General features: G+C 41.2%; 1 protein-coding gene across 1 annotated transcript; it reads right to left on the bottom strand.

Moving 5' to 3' along the window:
* Nucleotides 1-4,075: 4,075 nt before the first annotated feature.
* LOC119427655 (probable carboxypeptidase X1) lies at nucleotides 4,076-26,886 on the bottom strand. The gene is made up of 12 exons (XM_037695292.1): nucleotides 26,851-26,886; nucleotides 26,534-26,673; nucleotides 26,226-26,310; nucleotides 24,378-24,528; nucleotides 24,119-24,201; nucleotides 21,063-21,186; nucleotides 18,641-18,837; nucleotides 18,298-18,477; nucleotides 17,655-17,949; nucleotides 14,459-14,598; nucleotides 14,262-14,364; nucleotides 4,076-4,574 (listed from the first exon to the last, which is right to left on the bottom strand). Exons 1-12 carry the CDS (start codon nucleotides 26,884-26,886, stop codon nucleotides 4,261-4,263), a joined length of 1,848 nt encoding a protein of 615 aa, XP_037551220.1. The 3' UTR covers nucleotides 4,076-4,260.
* Nucleotides 26,887-27,921: the final 1,035 nt, after the last annotated feature.

The raw sequence follows: 27,921 nt of genomic DNA, 5'->3' as shown, positions 1-27,921 counted from the left end.
ACTGGACCTTGTTTTAACTCATGATATGACTGTTAATAATCTTGTTATTGGTGATAATGTTTTTTCAGACCACATGCCAGTCCGGTTTGAGTTCACCCTCCCCCATCTAACTCCTAAGTCGTGCATTCGTCACACTCGGACCATTAACTATTTCACTGCCGCACGTTTCACAGATGTTTATAACTCTGAAATGATCTTTCAGCCCCCAGTGTTTCTCACCACCACTGAGGAGCAGACATCCCAGTTCAACTCTGTTTGCTTAAAGACTCTGGATCATGTTGCGCCTGTTAAAACCAAAAAATCAAAACTCAGAGCAGAACCTTGGCTGAGTGATGTCACCAAGGCTGTTAGGCAGCAATGTAGGAGGGTGGAGCGAAAGTGGAGGAAAGACAGGCTGCAGGTCTCTTTCCAGATACTTAAAGAGACTTGGCGCTGTTATCAGAAAACAGTAAAAGCTGCTAAATCAAAATTCTCCTCTGATATAATTACCTCAAACTCTCACAACCCACGTGTCCTCTTCTCCACCCTAAACTCTGTTCTCCACCTCACTGAACCATCACCTCTGGAAGCCTCGACTGAGCTGTGCGACAACTTCTTACATTTCTTTTTGGAAAAAATTGCGACCACCAGGGCTCTCATTTCCCCTCCAACTCATGACCCATCCATCCCACCTCAATCTGTAGCTCCTTTTGACCATTTTGAACACATCACTCTATCTTCTCTAGAGCAGGTCATGTGCAGCTTGAAACCTTCTGGCTCCCCCTTTGATGTGGTCCCCCCTCGACTACTAAAGGAGGTTTTTCCTACTCTAGGTTCGTCCATTCTTGATATAGTAAACAGTAGTTTATCCACTGGCGTGGTGCCAAAATCCTTTAAACATGCTGCTGTCCAGCCTCTCATGAAAAAAACAAACCTTGACCCCTCAGTCGTGTCCAACTTCCAGCCTGTCTCCAGACTCCCATTTGTTTCTAAACTACTGGAGAAAATAGTTGAGTCCCAGTTGAAGTGCTTCCTGGAGGATCACGCCATCTTAGAGCTTTTCCAATCTGGCTTTAAACCTCTCCACAGCACTGAAACTGCCCTGCTGAAGGTCTTTAACGACATCTTCAGATTCACAGATACCGGTGATTCTGTGCTGCTTGTCCTGTTGGACCTCACAGCCGCCTTTGACACCATCGACCATGAGATCCTCATTGCTAGGTTGGAGCAGTGGGTGGGCGTCACAGGATCAGCCCTCAATTGGTTCAGATCTTACCTCAATGACAGATCCTTTTGTGTCTCCATCAAGGATTTCAGTTCCGCAGAGGCAGAGCTTAAATGGGGGGTTCCGCAGGGGTCCATACTGGGTCCCCTCCTATTCTCTTTATACCTGCTGCCGCTTGGTGCTATTTTCCGAAAACACAACATGCCCTTCCACTTCTATTTCGATGACTGTCAAATTTACTTCCCCCTAAGACACAATGGTACATGCTCTATTCAACCGCTGCTCAACTGCCTGGCTGACATCAGGGACTGGATGGCTTTAAATTTCTTAAGTTTCAATGAAAAGAAGTCTGAAGTCATGTTGTTCCCTCCCAACGACACAATCACAAACCACTGCATCGACCTTTCCGCTCTAACCCTGTCAGAAAAACAAAGAGTCACTAATCTGGGCGTGATAATGGACCCTTCCCTGAAACTTAACAATCATGTAAACATGATTGTGAAATCATGCTTCTTCCAACTGAGGCGGCTGTCTAAACTGAAGCCCATATTGTCCAAAAAGAACCTGGAGACTGTAATACATGCATTCATTACATCTAGGCTTGATTACTGCAATTCGCTCCTGTTTGGCATCAGTCAGACCTCCATTGCACGACTACAACTGGTCCAGAATGCAGCAGCCCGATTTTTAACCAGTACAGGCAAAAGAGAGCACATTACACCAGTTTTGGCCTCACTGCACTGGTTACCGGTTCACTTTCGAATCCAGTTCAAAATACTCCTGTATGTCTACAAATCACTGAACAGTGTCGCCCCCCCATCTCTCTGATTTGCTACAACCGTATGGCCCTCCACGCTCCCTGAGGTCAGCGGACCAGTTGCTCCTCACAGTTCCAGGAACTTGTCTTAAGTGCAGAGGTGACAGGGCCTTCTCTGTAGCAGGACCAAGACTCTGGAACGAGTTACCTCTGCTTGTCAGACAAGCCCCCTCCCTCTCGGTTTTCAAGTCCCGTTTAAAAACTCACTACTATTCAGTAGCTTTCAACACAAGATGATCTGTGTTTTGATCCTGTATGCTCCACACGGGTTTGTCGTCATTATCTGCATCGGTTTTTTTTTTTTGTCTATATTCTGATTTACCTCATTTTGTATTTTGCTTTGTGTGTTACCTGTTGTTTTGTCTGTACATCACTTTGGTTGGCCTTGTTGCTGTTTTAAGTGCTTTATAAATAAAGTGGTATGGTATGGTATGGTATGGTATCTTATGGAGATACTCAGAGCTCTTTACAACAATCTGTGCCTCATTTACCCATTCATACAGCACTCTACTAGATCTCTACAAAGTTAATTGAACAAATCATTCTAAAGAAAATAATCAGTGCTTTAGATCACATTCATGCATTGATGGGACACACATCAGAGGCAATGAGGGGTTCAGTGTCTTTGCCCAGGGACACTTCGGCATGTGGCTGCTGGTGGATTTAAAACCCCCAACTCTTGCATTGGAGGACGACTGCTCTAACTACCCAGCCACATCCGCACCCTAAATACAAAGTAGAATGCTTTAAGAGATTCCCATAGTAACGAACTTGTAACAATGTCATTTTCATTAAAAGCTATATATTCATCGATTGTGGATTTGATATAAGCAATAAATGCATCATCTGAGCAGCAAGGAGTTGAACATCCACAATGGAGAAAAAGAAGGCTTAGTTAGGAGTTTGATATCAACACTAAACATTCAACACTTGGGGCATCTGTGGTTGAGTGGTTAGAGCAGTTGTCCTCCAATGCTAGAGTTGGAGGTTCGAATCCACCAGCAGTCACATGCCAAAGTGTCCCTGGGCAAGACACTGAATCCCTTGTTGCCTCTGATGTGTGTCCCATCAGTGTATGAATGTGATAAAGCTCTGATTAGTCTCTTTAGAATGATTTGTTCCATTAGCATTGTAGAGATCTAGCAGAGTGCTGTGTGAATGGGTAAATGAGGCACAGATTGTAGTGTAAAGAGCTTTGAGTATCTTGAAATAAGATAGAAAGGTGCTGTATAAATACAGTCCATTTACCATTTACTAAGTGGTGCATGATCAGAAATAACAATTGGATGATATTCAGATGACAATACTTTTGAAATGAGGGAACCATTTACAAAAAATAATTAATACATGAACATTTTACTTCTGTTTAATACACCGTATTATATTATTATTGTTTAATGTATATCTTAGATCCTTGTATACTATTTCCTTTTAATATTTTATATTGCTATTTTTGGGTGTAACTGGGACCTTGAGTACACAATTTCATTCCACCTCATGTACCACATGTGATGCAAAATGACATTAAAGTTACCTTGTTTTATTTTTACAGATTATTTAACATAAACTTACCATGCTTTGTTCAGCAAAATACACCACAGTATTGTTCCCTGCTTCAGCTGTGCTGAAAGTGAAAGTTAAAGTGAACGGCCATGACTTGAAAGTAGTCCGCATTCTGCTGGATACAGTGTACAAGTAGGCCTTTTGCACGTACGGACTCGGCTTTTTCCTGTGTTTATATTGGCGGATAATGGGACAGTTATCACAGATATCGATACTGTTTGTATCTAAATGCATATATCACCCCAAAAATATGGGCCTTACAGATATACTGGTCGGGCTCTAGTTCAGACCATGTTACCCTGCAGTATTATGTACTTTATTATTTGGTTAAACAAGACCCTTTGTGACATTAGATAACACATTTATTTGTGGTCATGTTGGACTTTAGTCAGTAAAAATAAAAAGTGTGACCTATCAGACCAGCTGATCAATGTACAAAATAAGAAATACATAAAATGGATTAGTCATTGAAGTAGTGCCTTTAAAGGTTCAATACAAAAGTTTTGTTGGCGTCTGGAAAAATCTCTTAAAACGTAAAGTTTTACATAGAATCTGTATTTTCTTCTGTTATTTTGGCTCAGCTGATGTTTTTAAAATATGTCATTTTTTTTCCCAGAGCAACGTTTGACATCTTCAAACTGAACTCCATGTCATTTCCAGGCGCTCCCAGCTCCTCTCAGGAGGGGACAGATCTCCTCGTCTGTTGTCGCTGTCTCTCCCTGCGGCGGTTAATGGCTTTGGTGCTGGCGCGTAGCTTACGGAGTCTGAGAGCACGCAGCCGCAGCTGAAGGTCCCGTGGGATCTTCCCTCCTCTGGCTCGAATCTCCTTCAATCTCTGAAGCGGCGTTTTGGTGAGGGTAAAGTCACAGATTGTAGGATGTGGCTCCATGCCGACATGACAGCGACGCATGGATGGAAAGTAACCTTCTGCCCAAACTACCACCTTGTATTCGCCAGGGTTCAGCAGACGCCAGTAGTCCCCATCAGCAGCTAAAGCAAAGTAAAAACATTTATTAGAGAAAGGCTGGGCAGTCCTTGAAGGAATGCTCATCACTCATCGTCTTTCATACCATCATTTCAAACTCACATCATCTCATGAATTGTAGATAACATCAAATGATTCATTGGCAAGTGCTTCATGAAACTCCACCCAGTGGTTCGTGAGATATTTTGCTAAAAAACGGACAGGGTTGACTCTTGTTAAAATAAAAAGTTTTATTATTTATATATTTATAATAATTTGCCATGGTCTCGGACTAATGTACCTGTCTGGCACTGGACCAAATGTCCTGTTCTTTGGAGTACAGGGTTGCTAAAAATTGGTATCTGATCCAATAATTAGACGAGTGGTGTAAACAGGGTGCGACCCACTCTCTTATTTCTTCACAAACTTACTGTGCAATGATTAGCACATACGCATTTTGAATGACTCTCAGCTACCACCACACCTAATTATATCTAAGTATCTGTTCATTTTAATAAATTATGTTAATTATTTGTGTTATCTGAGATCACCTGGGTGTGGTGGCGCCTGTCAAAAAACAAGCCCCTCCTTTCTAGGCACCACTTATGCCCCTTTTCCATTAGTACCTGTAGTACCGGTACAGCACGGCTCTACTCTACTCGGTTAGAGTAGAGTAGAGCCGTAGTTACTTACAGACAGTAATCCATGTTTTTATTACTTCACGCCTGGATTATTGTAACTCTCTGTTGATCAGAGTTAGCCAGGCCTCGCTCTCACAGTTACAGCTGGTACAAAATGCTGCTGCACGATATTTGACTGGTACAGGCAGGCGTGAGCACATCACTCCAGTTCGGATGTCCCTTCACTGGGTTCCTGTCCAGTTTCAAATTCATTTTAAAGTTCTATTGTTTGTTTTTAAGTCTTTGAACCGTCTTAGTCCCTCTTATTTGTCTGAACTGCTTCACATAACATCACATGCTCTTAGATAATCTGACCAGATGCTTTTAGCAGTCCCGAAAACGTTTTATAAATTCAGAGGAGACAGAGCATTTTCAGCTCTGGCTCCTAAATTGTAGAATGAGTTGCCGCTGGAGGTCAGGCAGGCCCCATCAATCTCTGTTTTTAAAACTCGTTTAAAAACACTTTTTTTCCATTGGCTTTTAATCTAGAGTGAGTTAGCATCTTTGTCTTAATGTTGTATTCTTTTAATTGTGATGTTCTGATTATTTTTATATATTTGGTTGTTTTTATTGTTTCACTGTTTTTTGTTGGTTTTTACTTTTTTGTACAGCACTTTGGATGGCTGCTATGTTGTGTTTGAAGTGCTTTAGAAATAAATTGGTATTGTATGAATCATGTTGGCTCCAAAAGGTAATGAGTCATAGATGTACATTCAAAGATTACATTTTGAGAAGTTCATAGAAATCTGCCTATTGGTTCATTAGATATTTTGCCAACAGACAAACAGAATAGGTTCCATTATTTAATGGCAATGTTTTAAACAAAGATCTTGCTCAATCTGTTGACACTATGTTTTGAGAAAGACTCAGATACTACCACAACAAATTTTAGCTCAATATCTACAAAACAGTGGGATTGACTGTCACAAGGTAGTGGTTTGGAGGTTGAACCCAATGGTAGTGATGGTAGTATGAAACAAAAGCTTCAAAACATGCTTCAAACCCTGAAGTAAAATTACATCAGACCACTGTTCTATTTCATGTAAACTATGCCCTTTAAAAGCTGTTGCTATTGGGTTTGCGCGCAGCGCGCCGAACACTGAAAACTTCTAGTCCGCGCCCACCTGCTGTGTGGGCCCCACCCGGTCCGTTATGAATTGCATCTGGACCGGAGCTCGACTCCCGTTTTTCTTCAGCCAACGCTAAGAACACTACTTCTACGAAACAATAATAGAAAGAAAAGAAGAAGAATGATGGCTTTAATTAAGAAATCGAAGACCCTCCGTCTGTGCCCTGCGTGCCAGACGGGCTACATCTTATCGACAGACCAGCACGTCGTGTGTGAAAGCTGCCTGGGAGCTGACCACGCTCGGCAAGCTTTGGATCCGCTTTTCTCTTGTCCAGCCTATAAACTTTTTTGGGCTGAGGAGAAGCAGCGCTGGTGTGAGCTCTTTTCCTCTGAGGAGGTTGAGTTTCAACCAAGGGGGGACTGTTCGCTTGAGGAATTTTTTTAACTCCCTGGACACAGAGTTCGTGAATACGTCCCCCTCTGAAGCTGAAACAGCTTGCAGCTGCGCTTCATCCTGCCTTACAGGAGGTTTGGAGCAGGTGTTGCCTTCAATGGTTGCCCCCCCCTTCCCCCCCCGAGCCCCCAGGGGTCGTCCAACACTCTGCTCCACGAGCTCTCGGAGATAATTGGGAGGTCGGCGAGAGCCTGAGACCTGGAAGTGCCCAAACCTGCGGCCCCGGCCATGTCGACCCTTCTGGCTGGAAGGTTCGCCGCCCAGCACATTGGACACTGGGACCCGGTCTGGCCCTGTTTCCCGGCTGTGTCTGCCCTCCTCCTGGATTCAGCCAACGATTCCTTAAAGCTGAGTGCTCCGGTTGCCTCCTACGCAGCCATCACCTAAGTCAAAGGGTTCACTGACCAGGGTTTTCCCACTGTCCCTCCCCTAGAACCCAGTTTGTTGGCTGTTTTTGGGGTGAGAGCAGTGAAATACGTCGGCCGACGTATCACCCCGCCATCCTCCAGTGACCAGCTCACCGCGAAGCTGACGGACAGAATCCATCAGTGTTTGTCGCAGGTGGGACCAGCAACCAACAACATTGCTATGTTAGCCCTTAGCATAGCTAAAGAGACGAAGGAACCAAACCCGTCCTCCGTAGATTTGGACCAGATCAACACGGCTGCGAACATGATTACCAACCAGTGTGCGGCGCTTGCAGTTTGCTCCGCCCGCATCTTGTCCTGGGCAACGTTGCTGCAGAGACAGATGTGGTTGAAACTGTCTCCGTCCATCCCAGAAGACGTTAAAAAAGAACTCCTGGAAGGTCCTGTGTCCTCAGATGGCCTCTTCGGACCTCATTTTCAGTCGGTCTTGAACCAACTGCGTTCTCATCCGATTCTCTGGAACAGGTGCGGAGTCATGTGACCATACCCTGAGTGTTTTTCCACCCTGCTCCGACACCTGGTGGCTGGCGAGAACAGAGAAGGCTCCAGTGCTAGCAGCAGGGATGTTTTGAGGGGTGTGTGTCTGCTGAGATGAACAGGGTTTTTAAAGTGAAAAATAAAAAATCTTTCTCAAAAAACTGAGTTTTTCATTCAGACAGGCTGAATTCATCTGTTCCGTTTTCTGTAAGCTCATCCTACACAATTAATGAAAAGTTAGCCTGAGGCAACCGTTCAAAGATAAACGAAAAGGAAAACAGTTTTGGTGTAATGACACACAAACAGGAGATGGGGGGGCTGTGCGCCGAGACTCCTCCACTCACCCATCAGCCCCTCCTCCTCACCTGTCAAAGGAGGCGAGCGCTGAAGGCAGCTGTCAGAAAACACATAATGGTAAGATGTTTAACAAGAAGTTAAAACCCAAACAACACAGGGACTTTTCTGTCCCCAAACACTCAGATAAAAAACATGAACCTGCAGTTAAAGCGAGAGCTTTACGCAGGGGTTATCCGTCTCTTTTTCCTGACCAGCTGACAGAAATGAGCGCTGAAGGTGAACCTACACTGAAGCAGTGCTTGTTTAGTTCACCTGCTAACGCCGGTTCTCATCCCCATCCGGGCACGGCCGGGGAACATTGTAAGAACCATTACATAGGAGCTGATAAACAGCCCTCTACATGGCTTGACCATGGGTCAGTGTGGGCGAACCCCCCCCCCCAGGATACGATGGTGATAGAGGCTCAGTTATTGTTCTCCCGTACGAAACAAAACATTCACGCACTTCCACTTTCTGAGTGCATAGCAGAGTAACAACAAACAGGCAGCCTTAACAAACGATTGCATCATTTAATTCACAAAGGTTACACTGCAGTTTGCAAAAACACCACCAAAATTCAATGGAGAGTTAGAATCCCATCTCACATCCCCAGAACAAGGTGTAAACCTCCAATCAGAGCTGATGAAGCTTCTGGAAAAAGACATGATTTCCAGAGTTCCCCCGGGAGAGGAGGAAGACGGTTTTTACTTTCGATACTTCCTGGTTCCAAAAAAGTCGGGAGGGCTCAGACCAATTCTGGATCTGTTTGTTTTCAACAAATTCATCATGAAACGACCTTCTCTCATGCTGACGGTAAAACATGTTCTCGAATATATGACACGAGGGGATTGGTTTGTATCCATAGACCTGAAGGATGCATATTTCCACATTCCGATAATAAATAAACACAGGAAATTCCTCCGTTTTTCCTTCCAGGGGGTCTGTTTTCAGTACATCTGTCTGCCGTTTGGATACGCGCTCATCCCACGCACATTCTCGAAATGTATGGAGGCAGCTCTGCAGCCGCTTCAAAACGAGAGGGATAAAAATCCTGTTTTATCTGGACGACCAAAGGCTGTTATCTCGGACCAGAAAAGAGACAGAGACACAAACAGTTGTTTTAGTGAATCACTTGTCCCACCTGGGATTCACAATAAATTGGGAGAAGAGCTCTATAATTCCGTCCCAGCGAATTACATTCCTGGGAATGAATTTAAACTCAGTGAACATGACGGCTGTCCTGTCAGATCAAAGGAGGGAATCCCTGATGTCATTGCTTCAGCTCGTCCGGCCCCTCAGAACAGTAACAATGCTGATAGTCATGAGACTGTTAGGAATGAGATCAGCGGCTCACATTGTGGTGCCGCTGGGGTTATTGTTTATGCGTCGCCTGCAAAGATGGTTCAATCGACTAAAAGTCGACCCTGTACATCACAAACGGTGCCTGATCACTGTTCCTCCATCTGTGGGAGTGGATCTGAGCCACTGGGAGAATTCCCTGAACCTGTCAGAGGGAGTTCCCCTGGGCAAAGTGACGTCATTCACGTTGGTGTTCACAGACACGTCCCTCTCCGGCTGGGGAGGGACCTGCCTGTCACAAATGATAATAGGTGCATGGCCGGCCGGCACGTCTTATCACATAAATGTTTTAGAACAGTAGAAAAAAGTGCTCAGACATTTTGCTCCACTGGTTCAGGATCATCACGTAATGATCCACACAGACAACAGATCCGCAGAGGCGTACATAAATCGCCAGGGGGGCGTGCGTTCAGCCCAGCTGCTGAATGCAGCTCGAGATCTGCTCTGCTGGGCGCGCACACATTTATGTCCGATCAGAGCAATTTATATCCCAGGCGTTCTGAACAGAAAAACAGATATTATGTCGAGAGGAGGTCCTCTGGACAGGGATCGGTCTCTCCATCCAGATCTAATTTCGCAAATCTGGAGCAGGTTCAGGAGAGCAGAGGTGGACCTGATGGCCACCCGAGAGAACTCTCAGTGCGCCCTGTTTTCTCCCTAAATCCACAGGATGCTCCGCCACTGGGGGTGAACATGTTTGCACACAAATCGTGGCCCAAGACACTGATTAATGCCTTCTCTCCAGTTCCCCTGATATCAGCACTGTTGGAGAGGGTGAGAGAGGAGACTCTGAAAATGATTCTGATCGCTCCAAAATGCATGAACGCCTCGTGGCTCCCGGTTCTGCAACAGCTGATGGGTCATCCATGGAAATTGCCATGGAGACAGGATGCGCTCCTGCAGGAGGGAGGAGTAATCAGGAGCCCTATTATAAAAGGTCATCCCCTTTGGGTCTGGCCGCTGAACGAGAACGCTTAGAAAAATTTGGGTTTTCTAAAGACGTGATATGTACTATCCAGGGGGCACGCGCAAAATCCACTATGGCTGTTTACGCTTCTAAATGGGCTGATTTTCAGTGATGTGCCTAGAAAAGGAGATGGAACTGACTTCATGTCCCCTGGGCTGCATTTTGTCCTACCTGCTGCTGCTGTTGGACAGAAATTTAGCTTTCAGTACAATTAAAACTTATGCTGTAGCAATCTCTTCCTATCATGAAGGTTTCAACGATAGAACAGTTTTCAATCACCCTTTAACAAAACGGTTTCTGAAAGGTGTGCGCCGGCTCAGGCCAGTGACACGCGCCCTGGTACCACAGTGGGATTTAGTCTTCGTTCTCAGTGTACTCACTAAAAATCAGTTTGAGATACCTTTGAAGTATCTGTCCCTCAAAACAGCTTTATTATTAGCTTTGACATCAGCTAAAAGAGTGAGCGACTTGTCAGGTCTGTCCCTAGCTCCTTTTTGTCTCAGAATTCAAGGAGACAGGAGCTCAGCGGAACTCTGACCAAATCCTGCTTTTATACCCAAAAGCATAACAAGTTTGTTCAGGTCCAGAGTCGTTACACTGGATGGTTTCTGTCCCCCCTCCCCATAAAACTACGGAGGAGGAACAGTTTCACCTGCTCTGTCCAGTACGCACACTTGGGTGTTATGTGACATGCACAGCCGCGATGCGTAAATCCGATCAATGGTTTGTACTTTTGAATGATCACAGGGTCAGCCTTTATCTTCCCAGTGTCTGTCACATTGCTTATGTGAAGCTATATCACAAGCTTATAGTTCTTCTGGCCTTCAACCGCCTGAAGAACTCAGGGCTCATTCCACCAGAGGGATTTCTACCTCCACAGCTCTGCACAGAGGGGTGTCTGTGCAGGACATCTGCTCTGCGGCTTCATGGTCATTACCGACCCCTTTCATCCGTTTTTATTTACGAGATGTCTCCAGCTCTTCACTGACACATTCAGTTCTCAGAGTTATGTCAGAGTGATTTTTCACAATCACTCAACAAAAATAAATAAATAAAATGAAAAATAAAAACAACAAACAATAAAACAACACAGCCTTGCTCTGTAATTATTAGTGGGCGTTTTCTACGATTACTTGTTCAAACAGGAAAATTCCTTCTTCCTCTTTGAAAAATTGTCCTTCTCTTATTCCTCTATTGTCTGATATGAATAAACATTCCTTCAGTTAAGATCAGGCACATAGGCTGCACACCACATAATTCTGCTTGAATAAAGAAAGAGGTTTAGGCGGATATCAGGGTGTTTTTGATGGTTTTCGGACAGATCCAGTGAGGCATGGACCATATCCTGCTCCGCCCTTTAAACCCAATAACGACAGCTTTTAAAGGGCGTAGCTTACACGAACTAGAACATTGGTTATGTATTGTAACCCCACATTCTATTAGTGTAAGCGTAGCCCTTTAAACACTGGGCCTCACTTGCTCTCAAGTGAAGAAAAGAGTATGCCTTTGGGAGTCGATCTACGGTCCAGATGCATTTTATAACGGACCAGGTGGGGTCCACACAGCAGGTGGGCGAGGACTAGAAGTTTTCAGTGTTCGGCGCGCTGCGCGGGTAAACCCAATAGCAACAGCTTTTAAAGGGCTACGCTTACACTCATAGAATCTGGGGTTACAATACGTAACAAACGCTTCAGAGCCTGTTTTGGTGTGGAAGAAGTTCCGTGACACGTGACGTTTGAAACACAAACTGTTTCGTTGTCGGAATGAATTGCTTGACTGGTTCGCGGTCCAATCAGCTGATTCCCTGGCACCGCCTCGTCTCGATTCTGATAGGTGACAGGTTGAGACAGTTTTGAATTGAGAGCGCTCAACACTATAAAACAGCTCTAAGATGTTTGCAATGTGCTGGGAGTTTTTGCTGTTGTGTTGTTGATTTAGTTGAAACTGAGTAATTACGGAGGCAGCCAGGAAAAGAGGTCATTGTAACATGTGGGAACACTTCATTCTGCTCATGATAAGGTGGTTTCGGCATTTAAATGTCAAAAAAGTTATACTTTGTACTAATGTTCAGCAGTGAAGATATTATCTAACCCTTTTAACCCATGTATTTAATATAATTACATAAAAAAATGATGTGTGATTTTAATAATCATATATCAGTATGGGCTCAAATTAATTTTTTATTTACATTAGTCTATTTCTACAGGTGCAGTGTTTGGTGTGTTCAACTGAACTGAAGCATCATGGCAATACCTCCTCTATGATGAGACACTTCAACGCCAAACATGGAGATGCTGGAGATGTCATTTCATTGTTATTTTAAGAATGACAAAGACTCTGACTCTGCCACAGTTACACAAGCACAATATCACTGCAACATTTTTATTAAATCTCTTCAATGCACAATTTATCAATCTTTATTCGAAGTATAAATAATTTTTCAAACCAGACAACATAGAAAGTTGATGAATTTAAAAAGTCTGTTTTTTACTACAGTAAAGTAGGTTCTTTAACACTATAGTCACTGAAGTTCTCCTGTGTGTCACCAAAAGCATAATGCCTAATTTGACAGCACCATTGCAAAATGTCACAGAGATCACTGTAACTGAAGCTTCAACAAATGAACCTATTTTTGAAACATTTGGCCCAACTGGTTAAGTGCTTCCTAAAAGCTTCATTTGCTCATCACTACCCAATGGTGCAGGCAGGCAGTCGAGGACTCAGGAGTATAATTACATAAAACATTTTATTTACAAAAACAACAAGGCTGACAAGGAAGCAACACTTGCATATAATATCCAGAACACAGGGAGCAGACAGGTCATTAGGAGGGTAGAGTTAACAATGTCAGGACAGGGAGTAAGACAAACACACAGGCTTATTAAATACAGACACTAACGAGATCTAACACACAAAACCTATGAGCTTCACAGGTGTGGGAAATAGAGGTGATGAGACACAAGAGAGCAGGATAGAGACACAACACAAGATGGAGCCAGACACTAAGAGACACAAACCCTACACTGACCTCAAACATAAATGAGTTTCTGTGCCTCAGATAATTACTTTCTGACACTTTCACTCACTTCTGTCCATTGGTTCATGAGGTATTTTGATAACAAACAAACAAACAAAAAAACACAAATTACCCACCTTTTACTTTTGGAAATGGAAAACGATTGCTATGATGCAGTCATTTTGGCTTAGTAAGTTTAATACGTTTAACATAGTTTCAAGTTTTTGAGCACATTTTAACACATGCCCCATCAATTAAGATATGATAGCTGTGTTAGTGTTGGAGATAATAATTTAGAACTTGTTTTATATTACTGAGGGTTATTTAGCTTTTTAATATTGAGTTTTGTTTTTCATTGCTTAGTGGGGAACTTTCCGTCCATCCATCCATCCATCCATCCATCCATCCATCCATCCATCCATCCATCCATCCATCCATTATCTTTACCCACTTTTTCCTTTTCGGGTCATGGGGGGGTCACTGGTGTCCATATCCAGCAGTCACTGTGTGAGAGGCAGGGGACACCCTGGACAGGTCTCCAGTCCATCACAGGGACACATAGAGACAAATGAGACAAACAACCATTCACTCTCTCACTCACACCTAGGGACAATTTAGAGTTACCAATCAGTCTAACATGCATGTTTTTGGTCTGTGGGAGGAAACCGGAGTACCCAGCACGGAGAGAACAGGCAGAATCCACCCAGAAAGGCCTCCAGCCGGGATTTGATCCGGCGACCTCGCTGAGAAGCAACAGCTCTACAAACTGCGCCACTGATTAATTTTCTACATTTTCCCCCAAAGTAAACAATAATTGGCTAAAATTAAAAAAGTTTTATTATTAATATTTTTGTTTAAAGAATTATAATCAACATCCTTCAATCAATCATTTCTAAGAGGATTCAGGACTGACAGCGAGTTCCTGACCTGATCGGATGTCATGGTCGTGGTCCTCCACCTTGATTATGGCGTTTGCGATTCCTTGCTTAGTGAGTTTGTCCCTGATGCCACCTTTGATCCCTCTGTGAACCTGAGGGAGACAGAAAGGCAGCACGGTTAGCTCAGGACAAGCAGGCTGATGAACGACTGCGTCAATGTGTGTTGTAGTGCTGGTGCACACCGACCTGCTCCATGTAAACCAGGAGAGACTCCTTGTTGTTCTCCCACTCAGCGGAGAGCTCAGTGACATGAGGGAACTTATCACAGGACAGCTCCACCGTCACCTCGAAACAGTTGGTGTGCATGTAACTGAAGTCATTCATACCTGCAGAAAAGACACAAGGACACAAGGTAAGATTGTTTCATTTCAGTGTTTGAACTCAGTTTATGCAAAGAATGCTTGAAACTAGGAAATCTTTTGTAAAGGCACATGAGATAAAGAAATATATTGCAACAGTTGCATTTTAGATATTTTTTATCCTTTACTAATAAACCAAAGAAAATGGAAATCATGGAACAATTATACTTTGCAGACAAATTAGACAAGAGTGATTTTAGTATTACTGTTTTTCTTTCAGCTGATCTCTTCTGCATTGATTGTCACAACAAGCAAACTCGCATGAACGATTTGGCAATTATTTTCCATCGAGCATCCTACACAAGCTGGGCTCTGACCTGCGGCCTCAGGATTACAAGACCACAGTCCTGACCACTGAGCTACAACTTGAGCCATGTTAAAATTTATAATGTATTAAATTGGATTATTTGGTTTCATTATAAATCTATAAACAGGTAATTTAGTTCTCACATTTCTAAAATGTATGGTATGAAATAATGCAGGAAAAAACCCTCTTTAGTCTTTATTCAAACAACTTGCTTTAAAAAATATTATTTAAGGTATAAAAAATAAAAAAAAACTCTTAAAGTCATGAAGTCTTTACCAAAGTAAAGCATGTCACTTTTCCAGACTCTTAAACTCAGATTCTCAGAGTTTGGTCAAACCCTGAAAATAATTTTATGTGTAGCTTCATGTAATTTCGCAAGACGTCACAATCAGAGGAAGTGTGCTCCAACAACAAATTTTAGCTCAGTGTCAGTAAAACTGACTGAGTTGAAGCCATGTGTGTGTTTTATAAGTGCAGTTGGCTGTGGCAGCCATCTTAACTTGGGTTTATATCAGTTGATTACTTCCTGATAGTGTCATTTAAATCCACCCTGTGGTTAATGAGATATTTTGCTAACTAATATAGACAGACCTTGTCATTGTGCAGTTGTGCACCAGCACAATGAAATTAGAGCACATCCTCCTCTCCCTCGGTGAAAACATGCAACATAATGAAAACATATGATGCTAATTAAAAAGCAAATCCATCCAAATATGTGAAAACAAGCACTATCAAAATACTATAAAACAGATAAAATATAAAATGTATAAAAATGTTAAGATTCTATACAAAATTAAACGATATGGACTTCTAAGAGAAGACTGACATGACAAAATCAAATGTATATGTTTATCTACGATTTGAAGATAAAAACTCTCAGTCTGTTTGTTTGTTGACTTTAAAACATTTAAAATAAAATCTTTTAGCACTCAGAGTACATCACATCAGAGTCAGTGATGTGTAGTCAGGGGAGGCAAGTAAGGCAGAGCCTCTCCTGCCATCATGACAAGTAAAATACTGACAATGATAAGAGAAAATACATTTGACCACTTGACTTTCTATAAAATTGTTCTATAAAACAGATTTTCTAATTATTTCAACACTTCATTGGGTCAAAATCGCGGACTTTACACATTGTCTGTTCAAACAATGTGGGGTGAGGCAGTGTAGTGCTCTGGTTCACCTCTGGGGGCGCTGTGTCATTTATATCGCCAAATACATGTTTGATTACACACGTGCTACACATTTTGATGTTCTACAGTCTGTGTAATATATTGAATGAATGTGTGTGACATTTCTTCTTTCACGAGAGGTGCAGTAGAATATACCATGCCGTACCGATAGGGGGCAGTGCTGCCCCATAGATACGATGAAGCAGGCGCTGCTGTGTTCTGTTACACAGAGGTGCAGCAGAGGTGAAGCAAGCTGAACACTCATTTAAATTTGTTTAGACAAAATGGAAGATCATATCTCAAAACTAAAGGATTTTTCCCAAACTAAATGAGTCATACACATAAAACAAATGGATTAAAACATAACAACAAAATAAATATTAAGCATGAATGTACTGTAATGCAGTTTTTGACACAGCCAGAGTTTAGTTTGTTTTTTAAACATATTGAATCTGGTTACAGACTTTAAATTGACAGGGAGTGAGTTCCAAATTGTGGATCCTCTCATAGAGAGAGAATTTTGAGTACAAGTGGTTCCATGAAAAAGAACCTTACAGTCGCCATTTAAAGTCGCTCTGGTAGATCTGCTGCAGTCTCTGTATAATTGCTTAATATTTTGGGTGCAAGTCCATTTAAGCATTTGAAGATCAATTATAAAAAAATTGTAATTTTTAAAATTGGAAAATTCTAGAATACTGAACTTAGTTAAAATATTACGGTGACGGAATCTGTTTGGTTTTTGGTATTTAACCTTCAAGGCCAATTGTAGACTTTCCAATGGTTTAAGTGTAGTTTGGTGAGACTGTGACCACACAGTAGCTCCATAAGACAAATGTGAAATAATCATTGAGTTGAAGAACATCTCTGCACAATGAAGTGTCAAACATTTTCCAATTATTTAAAAATGATTTATATTGAAATATAAGCTTCTATTTTTGGTTCATACTGTATATGTGAGCACCTGATTCCAGACAGTCTGAGCCTCACCTGACACAAAGCTCACCGCACGTCACTGATCAGAGTACAACAAAGTCAATATCTAATTAAATACGTTTTCTAGTTTTTTTTTAAAGTCGGTTAGCTGTGATCGCCATCTTGGATCAAGTTTACTTTCAAAAGTCTTTCAGCTGTTCACGTACATCCAATAATTACTTTATTAAAGTTTCATCGATATTTGTCCAGTGATACATAAAATATTTTGCTAACAGACAGCCTCATGAGCCTTTTGTGATATAACCTTTGACAGCCCCTCCCTTCCATAAAATAATATAATGAAAAGTTTTACAATTGAATTGAATTAAAAACAGAACAGAGGTCATTTGTAATATTTTTTTCCATATCTGATGCATTATTTATTAAATTTTAGCTGCTTCTACTGTAAACAAATAAATCAGAAGAGGTTGGGGAGCAGTTTAGCAGCTGTAAGTAAATTATGAGTAATTGTGTCTTTTTGTGTCTGAATGATGTTTTTCTGGCATTAAGTAACAACTGCTTGTGTTCAGCATGGTTGTGTTTGGAGGCCTCAGAGGTCAGAGGTCACTCACTGCCGGGGACGGTGTGCCAGGCTCCTCCGTTGATGATGTTGTTGTGCGCCTGGAAGTCCTCGTAGTGGCAGATGCGGCGGTCAGGGTTGGCCAGCACCAGGTGAGTCGAAGCGTAGACGGTGGCCAGCCAGCGGAAGAATGCGTCGTCTGCAGTGGGGGTGTTTTCCTGGGGGGCCCAGTCTCGGGTGCAGTCGAAGGGATACGTAACAACCAGCTCTCCACCGTGGAGGTTGGCACTGAGCACGAAGGGAATATCCTGCATCCAGCTGATGACGGCTCGTGTCTCTGGTGCAACCTGAGCGGAACAGTTCTCATTGTAAGTCAAATAAAAACTAAAAAACTAAAGATGGTTATTGTTATACAGAAAAAAGTATTAAACCAACAATAAAACAATTGGGGGAGTGGTGGCGCAGAAGTCAGAGAGGGTGGGCCTGTGATCGGAGGGTCGCTGGTCAACTCCCTGCTTCAACTCCGCCGACCAACAACATCAAAATGTGGGTGCAAAGGTGAAATACCCACACCTGCCTTCACCCTCGTTTGCCCTAATCTGGACCCATGAGCGCTGTCATACTTAAGAAAAGCACCAGATGGTCCAAAATTAAGTTGTTTTTATTAAAACATGCAAAAAGCTGCTCTTCCTTACTATGGCGTCTTCCTGAGTGTAGTATTCTGGGATGGGGATGTAGTGGTTTGAGACTTTGGATTTATCGGCTGCGTTTTCTTGGGCATCCCACATGATGTTGTTGAGGTCTGGAAAGTTATGATTCAGATCGATTCCTTCAAAGCTGTATCGTCCGTCAGCCCAGCCGGCCAGTTCTGAGCCCTGCAGCAGATCAACAGAACACAAACCAGCCATTACAGTGGATGAACTTGGAGGAGAATGTATTATACACACTCGTGTCTTCTAGTACACAGATGTGCAAAAACATCACTGCTGGCATTTCGCCTTCGAGCACTGTTGATAAACCTCCTGAAGTATCACCCACCTTTTCATAAGCTACTTCATATCCATCAGGGTTCATGGAGGGCAGAAGGTGAATTCTTGTTTCAGTAATCAGTCGTACGACACGCTGGTTGCCCTTTTTGTATTCTTTGCACATGTACTGCATGAGATTCAGGACCAACTCTCGACCGAGGGCCTCGTTTCCATGCATCCCTGCCACGTAGCGGAACTCGGGCTCACCTGCCGAAAGGAAAATTCAAAGTGTCACTTTGCTCACCAGGAAACAAACGAGAAAATATTTTATTAGTTCAGCGTGTGAGTAACAGGAACTCAATAGTGTGAATGCTGAGTCAGCATTCACACTATTGAGTTCCTGGTTCTTCTTTTCTCCAGGTGGTTTTCATTGTGCTACTTCTGCAGAATCTGTGCTATTTTAGCTGTGTATCAAACGTTCAGTTCATTCAGGAGATGAATGCCTGCACCTTTGGTTTTCTCCTTTTCTAAATTACAAATACTTTCCCCATAGATTTCCCTCACATAAACTTTGTGCTTTAGTTTTAATTTCTCACACAGATATTTTAGTTTTTAGCAAGCCTTTTGGAACTTTTATCTTTTAATTAACATTTTGCTACTTTTATCTATCCTTTTGCTATTTTTAGCTTTTAACCCTTTTGTCGTGTTAGATTTAGGTACTTTTAGAAAAATATTTAGCTACTTTTTGATTTTAGCCAGTGTTTTCATACATTTACCTTTTAGATAGCTCTTTGTTACTTTTAGCTAATATGTTGCTACGTTTAGCAATTGTTTTGCCACTGTTAGCTTTTATCTAACATTTTGCAAATTTTATTTAGCCTTTTGCTATTTAAAACTTTTAGCTTCTCTTTTTTTAATTTTACTTTTGCTATTTTTAGCTAACAATTTGCTGCTTCCAGCTACTGTTTAGCTACTTTTAGACTTTAGCTAATGTTTTACCTCTTTTCTGTTTTACCTAGCATGTTCCTAATTTTAGTTTTTATTTTGGGTTTTTCCACTCTTAGCTGTTAGCTTTTATTTTGTTACATTTGGCTTTTAGCTAGTTCAAAACACCAAAGTTCATGCTCAGTAATCCAGGGAAACAATCCAACAATGTTCAGTCAGGTCATCTGGACGGTTTCTTTTTTTTAGCTGAGACGTTTTGTCCTTCATCCAAAGGACTTCTTCAGTCCTTTCTGGATTATTGAGCATGAACTTTGATGTTTTGAACTATTTTGGCATGTCTGCCTCTGAGGAGTTGACGGGGGAGAGAGCGGGCCCCAGAAACCATCTTCTCACCAGCAAACTTGTTTTTTTCCACTATGGGAGTGTGGTATTTGTGGGACTCCAGTTTGTTTGTGGCTCCCCGGACTGAAGAAGTCCTTTGGATGAAGGATGAAACATCTCAGCATAAAAAAGAAACTGTCCAAATGATCTGACTGAACATTGTTGGCTTTTAGCTAATGTTTTGCTACTTTTAGCTTTTGGCTGGTGTTTTTCTTTTCTTAATTTATAGTTAGCCTTTTGCTACGTCCATCTTTTAACTAGATTTTTGCTGCTTCTTGCTTTTAGCTAATGTTTTGCATTTTTAATTTTTTGGCTTTTTTTAACTCCTTTTAGCTTCTGTTCTCTTGTTTTGATTTTAACAACTCTGTTTTGACTTTGTAACACATTTTAACAAAGTCATTTCTCAGAATAAACAGCATCTTTGCAGCGCATAAATTTTTCCAGTTAAGATTTTTGTTTTCTTTGCAGGAAAAATGCGTTCCTTTTCTTAGATCAGATACTTTGTATTAATAAGATGTGGAGCTGGGCCGACTCAACAGCAGACATGACCCGTGGTTGCACTTGATAAGAGTTTCACTGTGACTTATCTTCCTGATTTGACAGCAGGGTCATGTTTACCCATGAAGCTGCTCAAATACAGCTGTTGATGCAAATGAAAGAGAAGGAATTTCTCAACCTCCCCTTTTGGGAGTGGACATTTTGGAAATAAGTTTCTGACATCTGCCTGAACAGAAAGCCGGTTAATCAGAGTCAGAGTCAGAGTCAGAGTTTCTTTATTGTCATTCGCACCTCATGTGGTACATGTGGTGGAGCGAAATTATGTACACAAGGTCCCAGTTACATCCAATCCCCTTAATCCCCTTCACTTTTCATTTATTTGTGCTTTTTTGGCATACGTGAAGAAACCTTAGCTCATATCAAAGCATAAACCTAAGAATCTGGTTCTAATATCAAAAGAAATCAAAATGTTTGTTTTTACAAGGGGCTCCTGCTCTTGGACAGCCTTCGTCGTGAGGTCGTAGAAAGGCCACACTTTGTTGATCTGAGCCTCCAAGCAGCTCTCAGAGTAACACGAGCTACACGGTGAACTCTGGTCCAGAGATGTCGTCATCTGAGGTTTTATCTTAGCTTGAGCACATGAAGAGGAAACATTTAACTCTTCTCACCAAATTCATGTTTGCCAGGGTTGTCTGATATTTCCATGACGTAGAGTTTGAGGCCCGTGTAGCTCTTCCCTATCGTATAGATGCGGGTGATGTCTGGACAATCCTCAGCCACAGACTTCATGAGCTGTGGAGTTATAAACACAAAAGCATTTGAGTCAGGACTCTGCAACTTTACAATACAAATAAACCTGTCTGCCTTTTCAATCACTGAACAAAATGTGCTCAGAGTTACAAAAAATGTAAGAACTGTGACAATTAACTTGCAGCTCTTGAGCCACTTTCAGCCTTTTTATTGTCAGCGCGTGTGGTGATCCTTGCACGCGAAGTTTGAAATATAAATAAGCTAACTCAGCACATCTTACATAAATATGGCATAAAAACTGCTGTTTGTTCCATTAAAAGACTAAAACTCGAAAATAAATTGTTGTCAGCACTCATTAAGACAAAATAAAACAGTGTTTTATTCATTTGATCAAATGTAAACACTGGACTGTGCAGGCCTTTCTTTGCACAACAATGCATAAAAGCAAAAAATTGTAAAACAGCAGCTAAAAGCTAAAATGAACTGTTTTTGTTTTTTGGCTGCTCCTTCAGCAGGGGTCGCCACAGAAAACAAACTTGTATAAATTTAGCAAATGTTTTACGACAGATGCCCTTCTTGACACAACCTGTGCCTCAAGGACCTGTAGGCTCAAGATTATGAGGCCGCAGCACTGACCACCGTAGTTCTAAAAGCTAAAATAATAATAGCTAAATGCCATAATTACCAAATTATATACAAATTAAATTTCACAGATCTTTACGCAAAGATAAATGTAACAGATTTGTATGAAAGCTAGAATTAACATCCTGGCATATATAAGCTAAAATTAGCAAAACGGTAGCTAAAATGTAAAAATGGCAAAACTAAAACTTGAGTCCTAAAATTAGCTAAGATTTGAAATCCTCATATTTTTCATTAAAACCAAAAAGTTATCTGTAGATATTTTTTCAGTCTAAAAGCTACAAACGGCTGAACTGCACGTTTTGAAACCTGAATGGTTAAAAGTGTTATAAATACCCTGCAGAAGATAGATGCCAAAATAATGCACAGAGGAAACTAAAAATGCTGACTCAGCATTTACGTTGCGTCTATATAAAATATGCATGTTTGGTGAACACTGATTTCTTGTTGATTTTACATAAAACATTCATTTACTGTATTAAAGAGATGTGTAGGTTCAATGACAAAAAAAATAAATCAGTTTTAACTACTTTAACTGTGAGGTTGCTTCAAAGGTAAGTTTTAAACTTGAATTCTTACTGTTATCACAATAACTTTACATATTATTTTGCAGAACCCCTTATGTGAATGCATCTCAAAACTTAAGTTCTCCGTCTCAGCTTCCTGCCTTAAAGCTATTCAAAAAGTCTTTTTTTCCAGTAAATTTCAGAGAAAGATCACATGGTGGGGGGGGGGGGGGGGGGGTGTGTGTGTGAAAGTTGGATCAATAATGTGGCAAACAGGCTAACCAACTATGATACTAGCATGACTGATCAATATGTTTTTCTCATTGCATTATTAAAAACAAGACAGAGGTTGTGTTTTTGGATCTGAGCATCTTAGGAATACATTTTGCAGTCTTTCATTTTCTCTCGATGACATTAATTTGGCCTCCATTTGTAAAGTTAAAAATCTTGGTGTTATTTTTTTATCAGGACGTGTTAAATGTTGCAAGAACTGCCTTCTTCCACATGTGTAATATCACTAAGATTAGAAACATCTTGTCAAAAAATGATGCAGAAAATTAATTCATGCATTTGTCATGTCTAGGTTGGACTACTGCAATTGTTTATCTGGGTGTCCTAATACTTAAAAAAAAATTATCTTCAGTTGATCCAAAATGCTGCTGCCAGAGTCTTAACAGAGTTAGTGGGAGAGATCATATCTCTCCAGTTTTAGTTTCTCTCCATTGGCTCCCTGTCAAATCCAGAATAGAATTCAAAATCTTGCTTCTAACCTACAAAGCTCTCAACAACCTAGTTCCATCGTTCCATATTTTCCTAACAGAGCACTTCACTCTCAGGCTGCAGGTTTACTTGTGGTTCCTAGAGTTTCCAAAAACAGAATGGGAGGAAGATCTTTCAGTTATCAGGCTCCTCTCTTGTGGAACCAACTTCCAGTTTCTGTCCGTGAGGCTGACACATTGTCCAGTTTAAGAATGGGCTTAAGACTTTCCTTTTTGATAAATCCTATAGTTAGGGTCGTTTTGGGTTTCCTGAGCTGTCTCTTATTTATGTTGCTAAGACTGCTGGAGGACAAACTGACCACATTACTTCACTACTGCTGTCTTCACTTACTCTATTCTATCTGTTTTGTATTTGTTATTTTTTCTATCCTTGACTTTTTTTTCTTTTGGTCTTTCTTTCGTTAGGTGGTACACCTGCACCTGCATCTGCACCTGCACCTGCACCTGCACCTGGATCTGGACCTGGACCTGGACCTGTCATTCTGTGTTCGTCTGTCTCTCCTTCCTGTCCTCTCAAACCAGCCGGTCAAAGCAGATGGCCGCTTGTCGTGAGCCTGGTTCTGCTGGAGGTTTCTTCCTGTTTTAAGGGAGTGTTTTCTTTCCACTGTTGCCACTGTGCTTGCTCAGGATGGGAGACTGATGAATTGAAGATTCAACTTAATCTGCTGGCTTCCTTCCTTAGATAGAAAACTTTTACTAAGTGACTTTTATATGAGAATGTTTCTGTTCAGTGACCTAAGACAACTTCTGTTGTGATTGGCATCTTATAAATAAACTGAATTGAACTGAATTATCGCTGTCATTTATCCAGCCACCCGTTTTCCTTAAAACTGTAAAACCAACCTTTTCCATTGTGGTTATAAATCATAATAATCATTTTTCAGTTGTTTTTATTTTGTCTAGGCTACAAAGAGCTGCTGCAGAGAAACCAGAGCTGCATGCGGCCCTGGAGCCCTGATTGAAGAGGTTAAGTCTGAGAAAATGTGTAAATAGTGTGAGTAAACCTCTGGCGTCAGCTTTATGAGATTTATGTGAGCTTCCACTAACCTTTCTCATCTCTTTGTAGTTGTGGTGTTTGAAGTCCAGATCATCTTTTGATCCTTTTTCTTGCTCTGTGGAATAAATGTCTGCTGAACATAGAAAAACATAAAAACATCATGAGATTCCCGCAGTGTGGCTTTTTAAAAATTTTATTGCTTTTTTTTTTTTGCTGGCTGACAGAAACAATAATTAGAAGTGTTGCTTTGAAAGTAAAGCGTATAAATGATGACTAACTGTGGCTGTGCACGGCTAAACGTCTGCTCACCGTCAGCACGGCAGCCAAGAATCTCAGCCCTGAGGCAGATGGTCCCGTTGGAGTACCAGGTCTGGGGGTTGATGCGAATGAATCGGGCCACGGTGGGAACTGGAAGAAGCCCAAGAACGGGAGTCTCTGGATTCTGGTTGCCTTGAAAAATCTGTACAATTTCATTTGATTAAAACAGATTTGAACATTGTACCGCACTGTTGCTGTTAGACCAGGTCAAAGTTCAGCTCAGTGTGTGTGATTAACTGCTGTTTTTGCTGCTTTACAGGCTCCTCTAAAAAGCATGGAAAAATCATACCCAAAATTATTTAGATGCTGTTTTTGAACCATTTGAGCTACAAGCTTCATCCCTCTAAGGTAACACTGAAGTCCTAACAGCAGCAGTCAAAATATTGTAACTATAACTGGTATGTAGCTAAAACTCAGTGGATATTATTGACCCAGAAGACTGTTCACACAGTTGGTCAATAGAGGTGTCAATCAAAAGGGGAGGGCCTACACTGCCATGACACTGGGATATAAAAGCTTGAATCTTCCAGTTAAAGGATAGAGCTGAAGACAGACAATAAACCCACTGCCATCCAAACCATGCAGCCTGCTGAACATGTGTGGATTAACAAGTGCAATACTCCCAAAAACTGTGAAAACTTTCCAAATTACCAAGAATCTGAATCAGGAAACAAATCTCTTGTTTCCTAATAGCAAAAACAGATGATGAAAACATACCGTCCTTGGCAACAATAGAAGTTTTGAAATGAAATGAAAACTGTGATCTTTTTGATCTGTTTTATTGGAAAGATTAGATTTTTTTGAAGCATACGTGGTTTAAAACTAAAACTACTTAGAGACCTAGCATTTCCTTTAGTTGGAATACTGACTCTAATCTCAGAATTAAAAATCTATTCTCACTGTGGCTCTAATCCTTTTTCAAAATATCATGTTCATATCAACATTTTCAAATAAGATGTTGTTAACTTGTGGAGTTTCAGCTGCTCTGATCAAACATTGTAAGTGAATCTACGTGCCGTCTCATGTGAGATCAGTTAGCTTTCAGAGTGTGTGTTGTGGATGACTCTCAGCTGCTAATGCACCACAGTTTATCTCAATCTCTTTAAAAGTGACTGAGCTTTAGCCACTTGTGTGTTTGCTGAATTTGTTTAGTTGTGGCAGTGATCCTAAATTAGGGTGACTTAAAATGTTAATCAGTTATAAATGTACAAATGACAATTACGTTATGGTTCATTCATTGGTTTAACAGATATTTTACTAACAAGGCAGAAAAAGACAGGCACAAGAAAAAAAAACATTATTGCTCTTTCACCTTTGGCAGCAGGCAATAACTCATTGATTCATTTGCATTTTAAGTTTTGTCAAATTCCACAAACTGTTTCCACTCTGACAAAGTTCATGCTAATAATCCAGGTAAAAATCCAACAAAACTTCATCAGTCTGAGGAGCCATAACAAACTGAGTTCCACAGTTTTGAGTCCCAGAACTTTGATGTTTTGAACCACTTTAGCTATGGATGCCTCAGAGGAGTCGACGGGGAATAGGGCGGGCCCCAGAAACCATCTTATCACCAGCAAACTGATTGGTCCACTATGTGAGTGTGCTGCTTGTGGGACTGAGTTTGTTGTGGCTCCTCAGACTAATGAAGTCCTTTGGATGAAAGATGAAACGTCTCAACAAAAAAGAAAGAAACTGTCCATACGACCTGACTGAAGAACTTTGTTGGATTTTTTTTACCTGGATTACTGAACATGAACTTTGATGTTTCCACTCTGTTTTTACAGCTGCATTGGTTTCAACAGGTACAGATCATTTTCTTAATCTACAGAAAGTCCTTACCGCCTCTTCTGTCCCGTTCATGCACATCTGCCAGTTTACAGAGTCATTACTCAGATGAACTTTGTAGGTTTCGACCCAGTCCCAACTGTAACAGAGACCAAAAGGACCATGAATAGATGGCACTAGCTCTTTGTTCCGAAGTGTAAGTGAAAAGCAAGTATCCACAACATTGAACATTTTTAAGTTGTTTGTTGTTTTTAAAGCTCAAACGTGCTATCAGACACCAAGTTAGTAGGATTTACAGATATATTTATGTATTTTTGACAGTGTTTTCTTGCATTTAGACTAGAGTGATGACACTACCTGACCTCCAGATGGAGTTTCGGCCCTGCAAGATGACTCCTGTAAACAAAGTGGGATGGATGGCGTCCACTTCAAGCCACTGGTGCTGGTCCTTATACTCGGCACACCAAGCTCCATCGTACAGGTCACCATCTTCAATGCCAGACTGAAAACAATGGATGTCACAGGATTTATAATTTTTTTTGTCATCTCTACAAGCCATCAAAAAAGCTCCCCTCTTGGCATGTATGAAGCATTGCATAAGAAACTGGTGTTGACCTAATTTTAAAGTAATTGAAAGCTGCAGAACAGGAAGGCTGAGATGATGAATTATGACTTCCACCAGTAGGGTGGAGGTCAAAGGGTGGATGTGATCCATGACTGCTGTGGACAACTGGACCCTCAAAGGTTGTTCAAGCTAGAAATGTATTCATAGTTCAAAGACGTTAAACCCTGCAGACAGTGTAATGAGAACTGGCCCTCAAACATTTCACCTGGTAAAATAACGGGCAAATAAGTTAGTTAGTTAGTAAGTAAATAAGTAAGTTAGTAAGTACTGTAAGTAAATAAGTAAATAAGTAAAAGTAAGTAAGTAAGTAAGTAAGTAGTATATGAGTAAAGTAAAGTAAAGTATATATGAAGTAGCTTAGTGTGTGTTTTGTATTAGAATTAGAAAAATTAGAAAGTTATTCATTTTGTTCTGTTACTTGAAAATTATTATGATTGAAATAATTGTTTGAAAAAAGGGGCAGGTATAATAAGATTTTTTCTTCTTTCTGCTACCTTTCATTTTAAATCTTTTGTATCTTTTTTATATTGTTATGGAATTGTTTTGTACTTTTTTAAAATGAATAAACTTTATACCATACCATTATACCATGTAAGTAAGTAAAAGTAAATAAGTAAGTAAATAAACACGGTGGCGCAACTGGTAGAGCTGCTGCCTCTCAACGAGCAGGTCCCTGGTTCAAACCCCGGTCCAGGGGCCTTCTGGGTGGAGTTTGCATGTTCTCTCCGTGCATGCGTGGGTTTTCTCCGGGTACTCCGATTTCCTCCCACAGTCCAAAAAACATGCATGTTAGGCTGATTGGTAACTCTAAATTTTCCCTAGGTGTGAGTGAGAGAGTGAATGTTTGTTTGTCTTGTTTGTCTCTATGTGGCCCTGTGATGGACTTGCGACCCGTCCAGGGTGTACCCCGCCCCTCACACAGTGATTGCTGGACATGGGCACCAGCGACCCCCGTGACCCAAAATGGAATAAGCGGGAAAAGAAAATGGATGGATGGATGGATAAGCAAGTAAGTAATAGTAAGTAAGTAAGTAAAACTAAGCAAAAGTAATATCCTGATGCATGCTCAATAATCCAGGTAGAAAAATCTAAAAAAGTTAAATCTGGTCCTCTGGACATTCAAAA

This window comes from Nematolebias whitei, chromosome 21 (assembly GCF_014905685.2).
Source record: "Nematolebias whitei isolate Nwh7 chromosome 21, NemWhi1, whole genome shotgun sequence".
Classification (NCBI taxonomy): Eukaryota; Metazoa; Chordata; class Actinopteri; order Cyprinodontiformes; family Rivulidae; genus Nematolebias; species Nematolebias whitei.
The sequence above is the reverse complement of the archived record's forward strand: the minus strand, read 5'-3'. Positions and strand labels throughout refer to the sequence as shown.

Excerpts from the sequence above, each read along its gene's own strand:
- LOC119427655 (XM_037695292.1), bottom strand. The coding sequence starts at position 26,886 with ATGGATCACATCCACCCTTTGACCTCCACCCTACTG. Across the intron at positions 17,950-18,297 it reads ACACTCAGGAAGACGCCATA|GTTGCACCAGAGACACGAGC; the intron begins GTAAGGAAGAGC and ends TGTTCCGCTCAG. Across the intron at positions 14,365-14,458 it reads TCCTGGTTTACATGGAGCAG|GTTCACAGAGGGATCAAAGG; the intron begins GTCGGTGTGCAC and ends TGTCTCCCTCAG.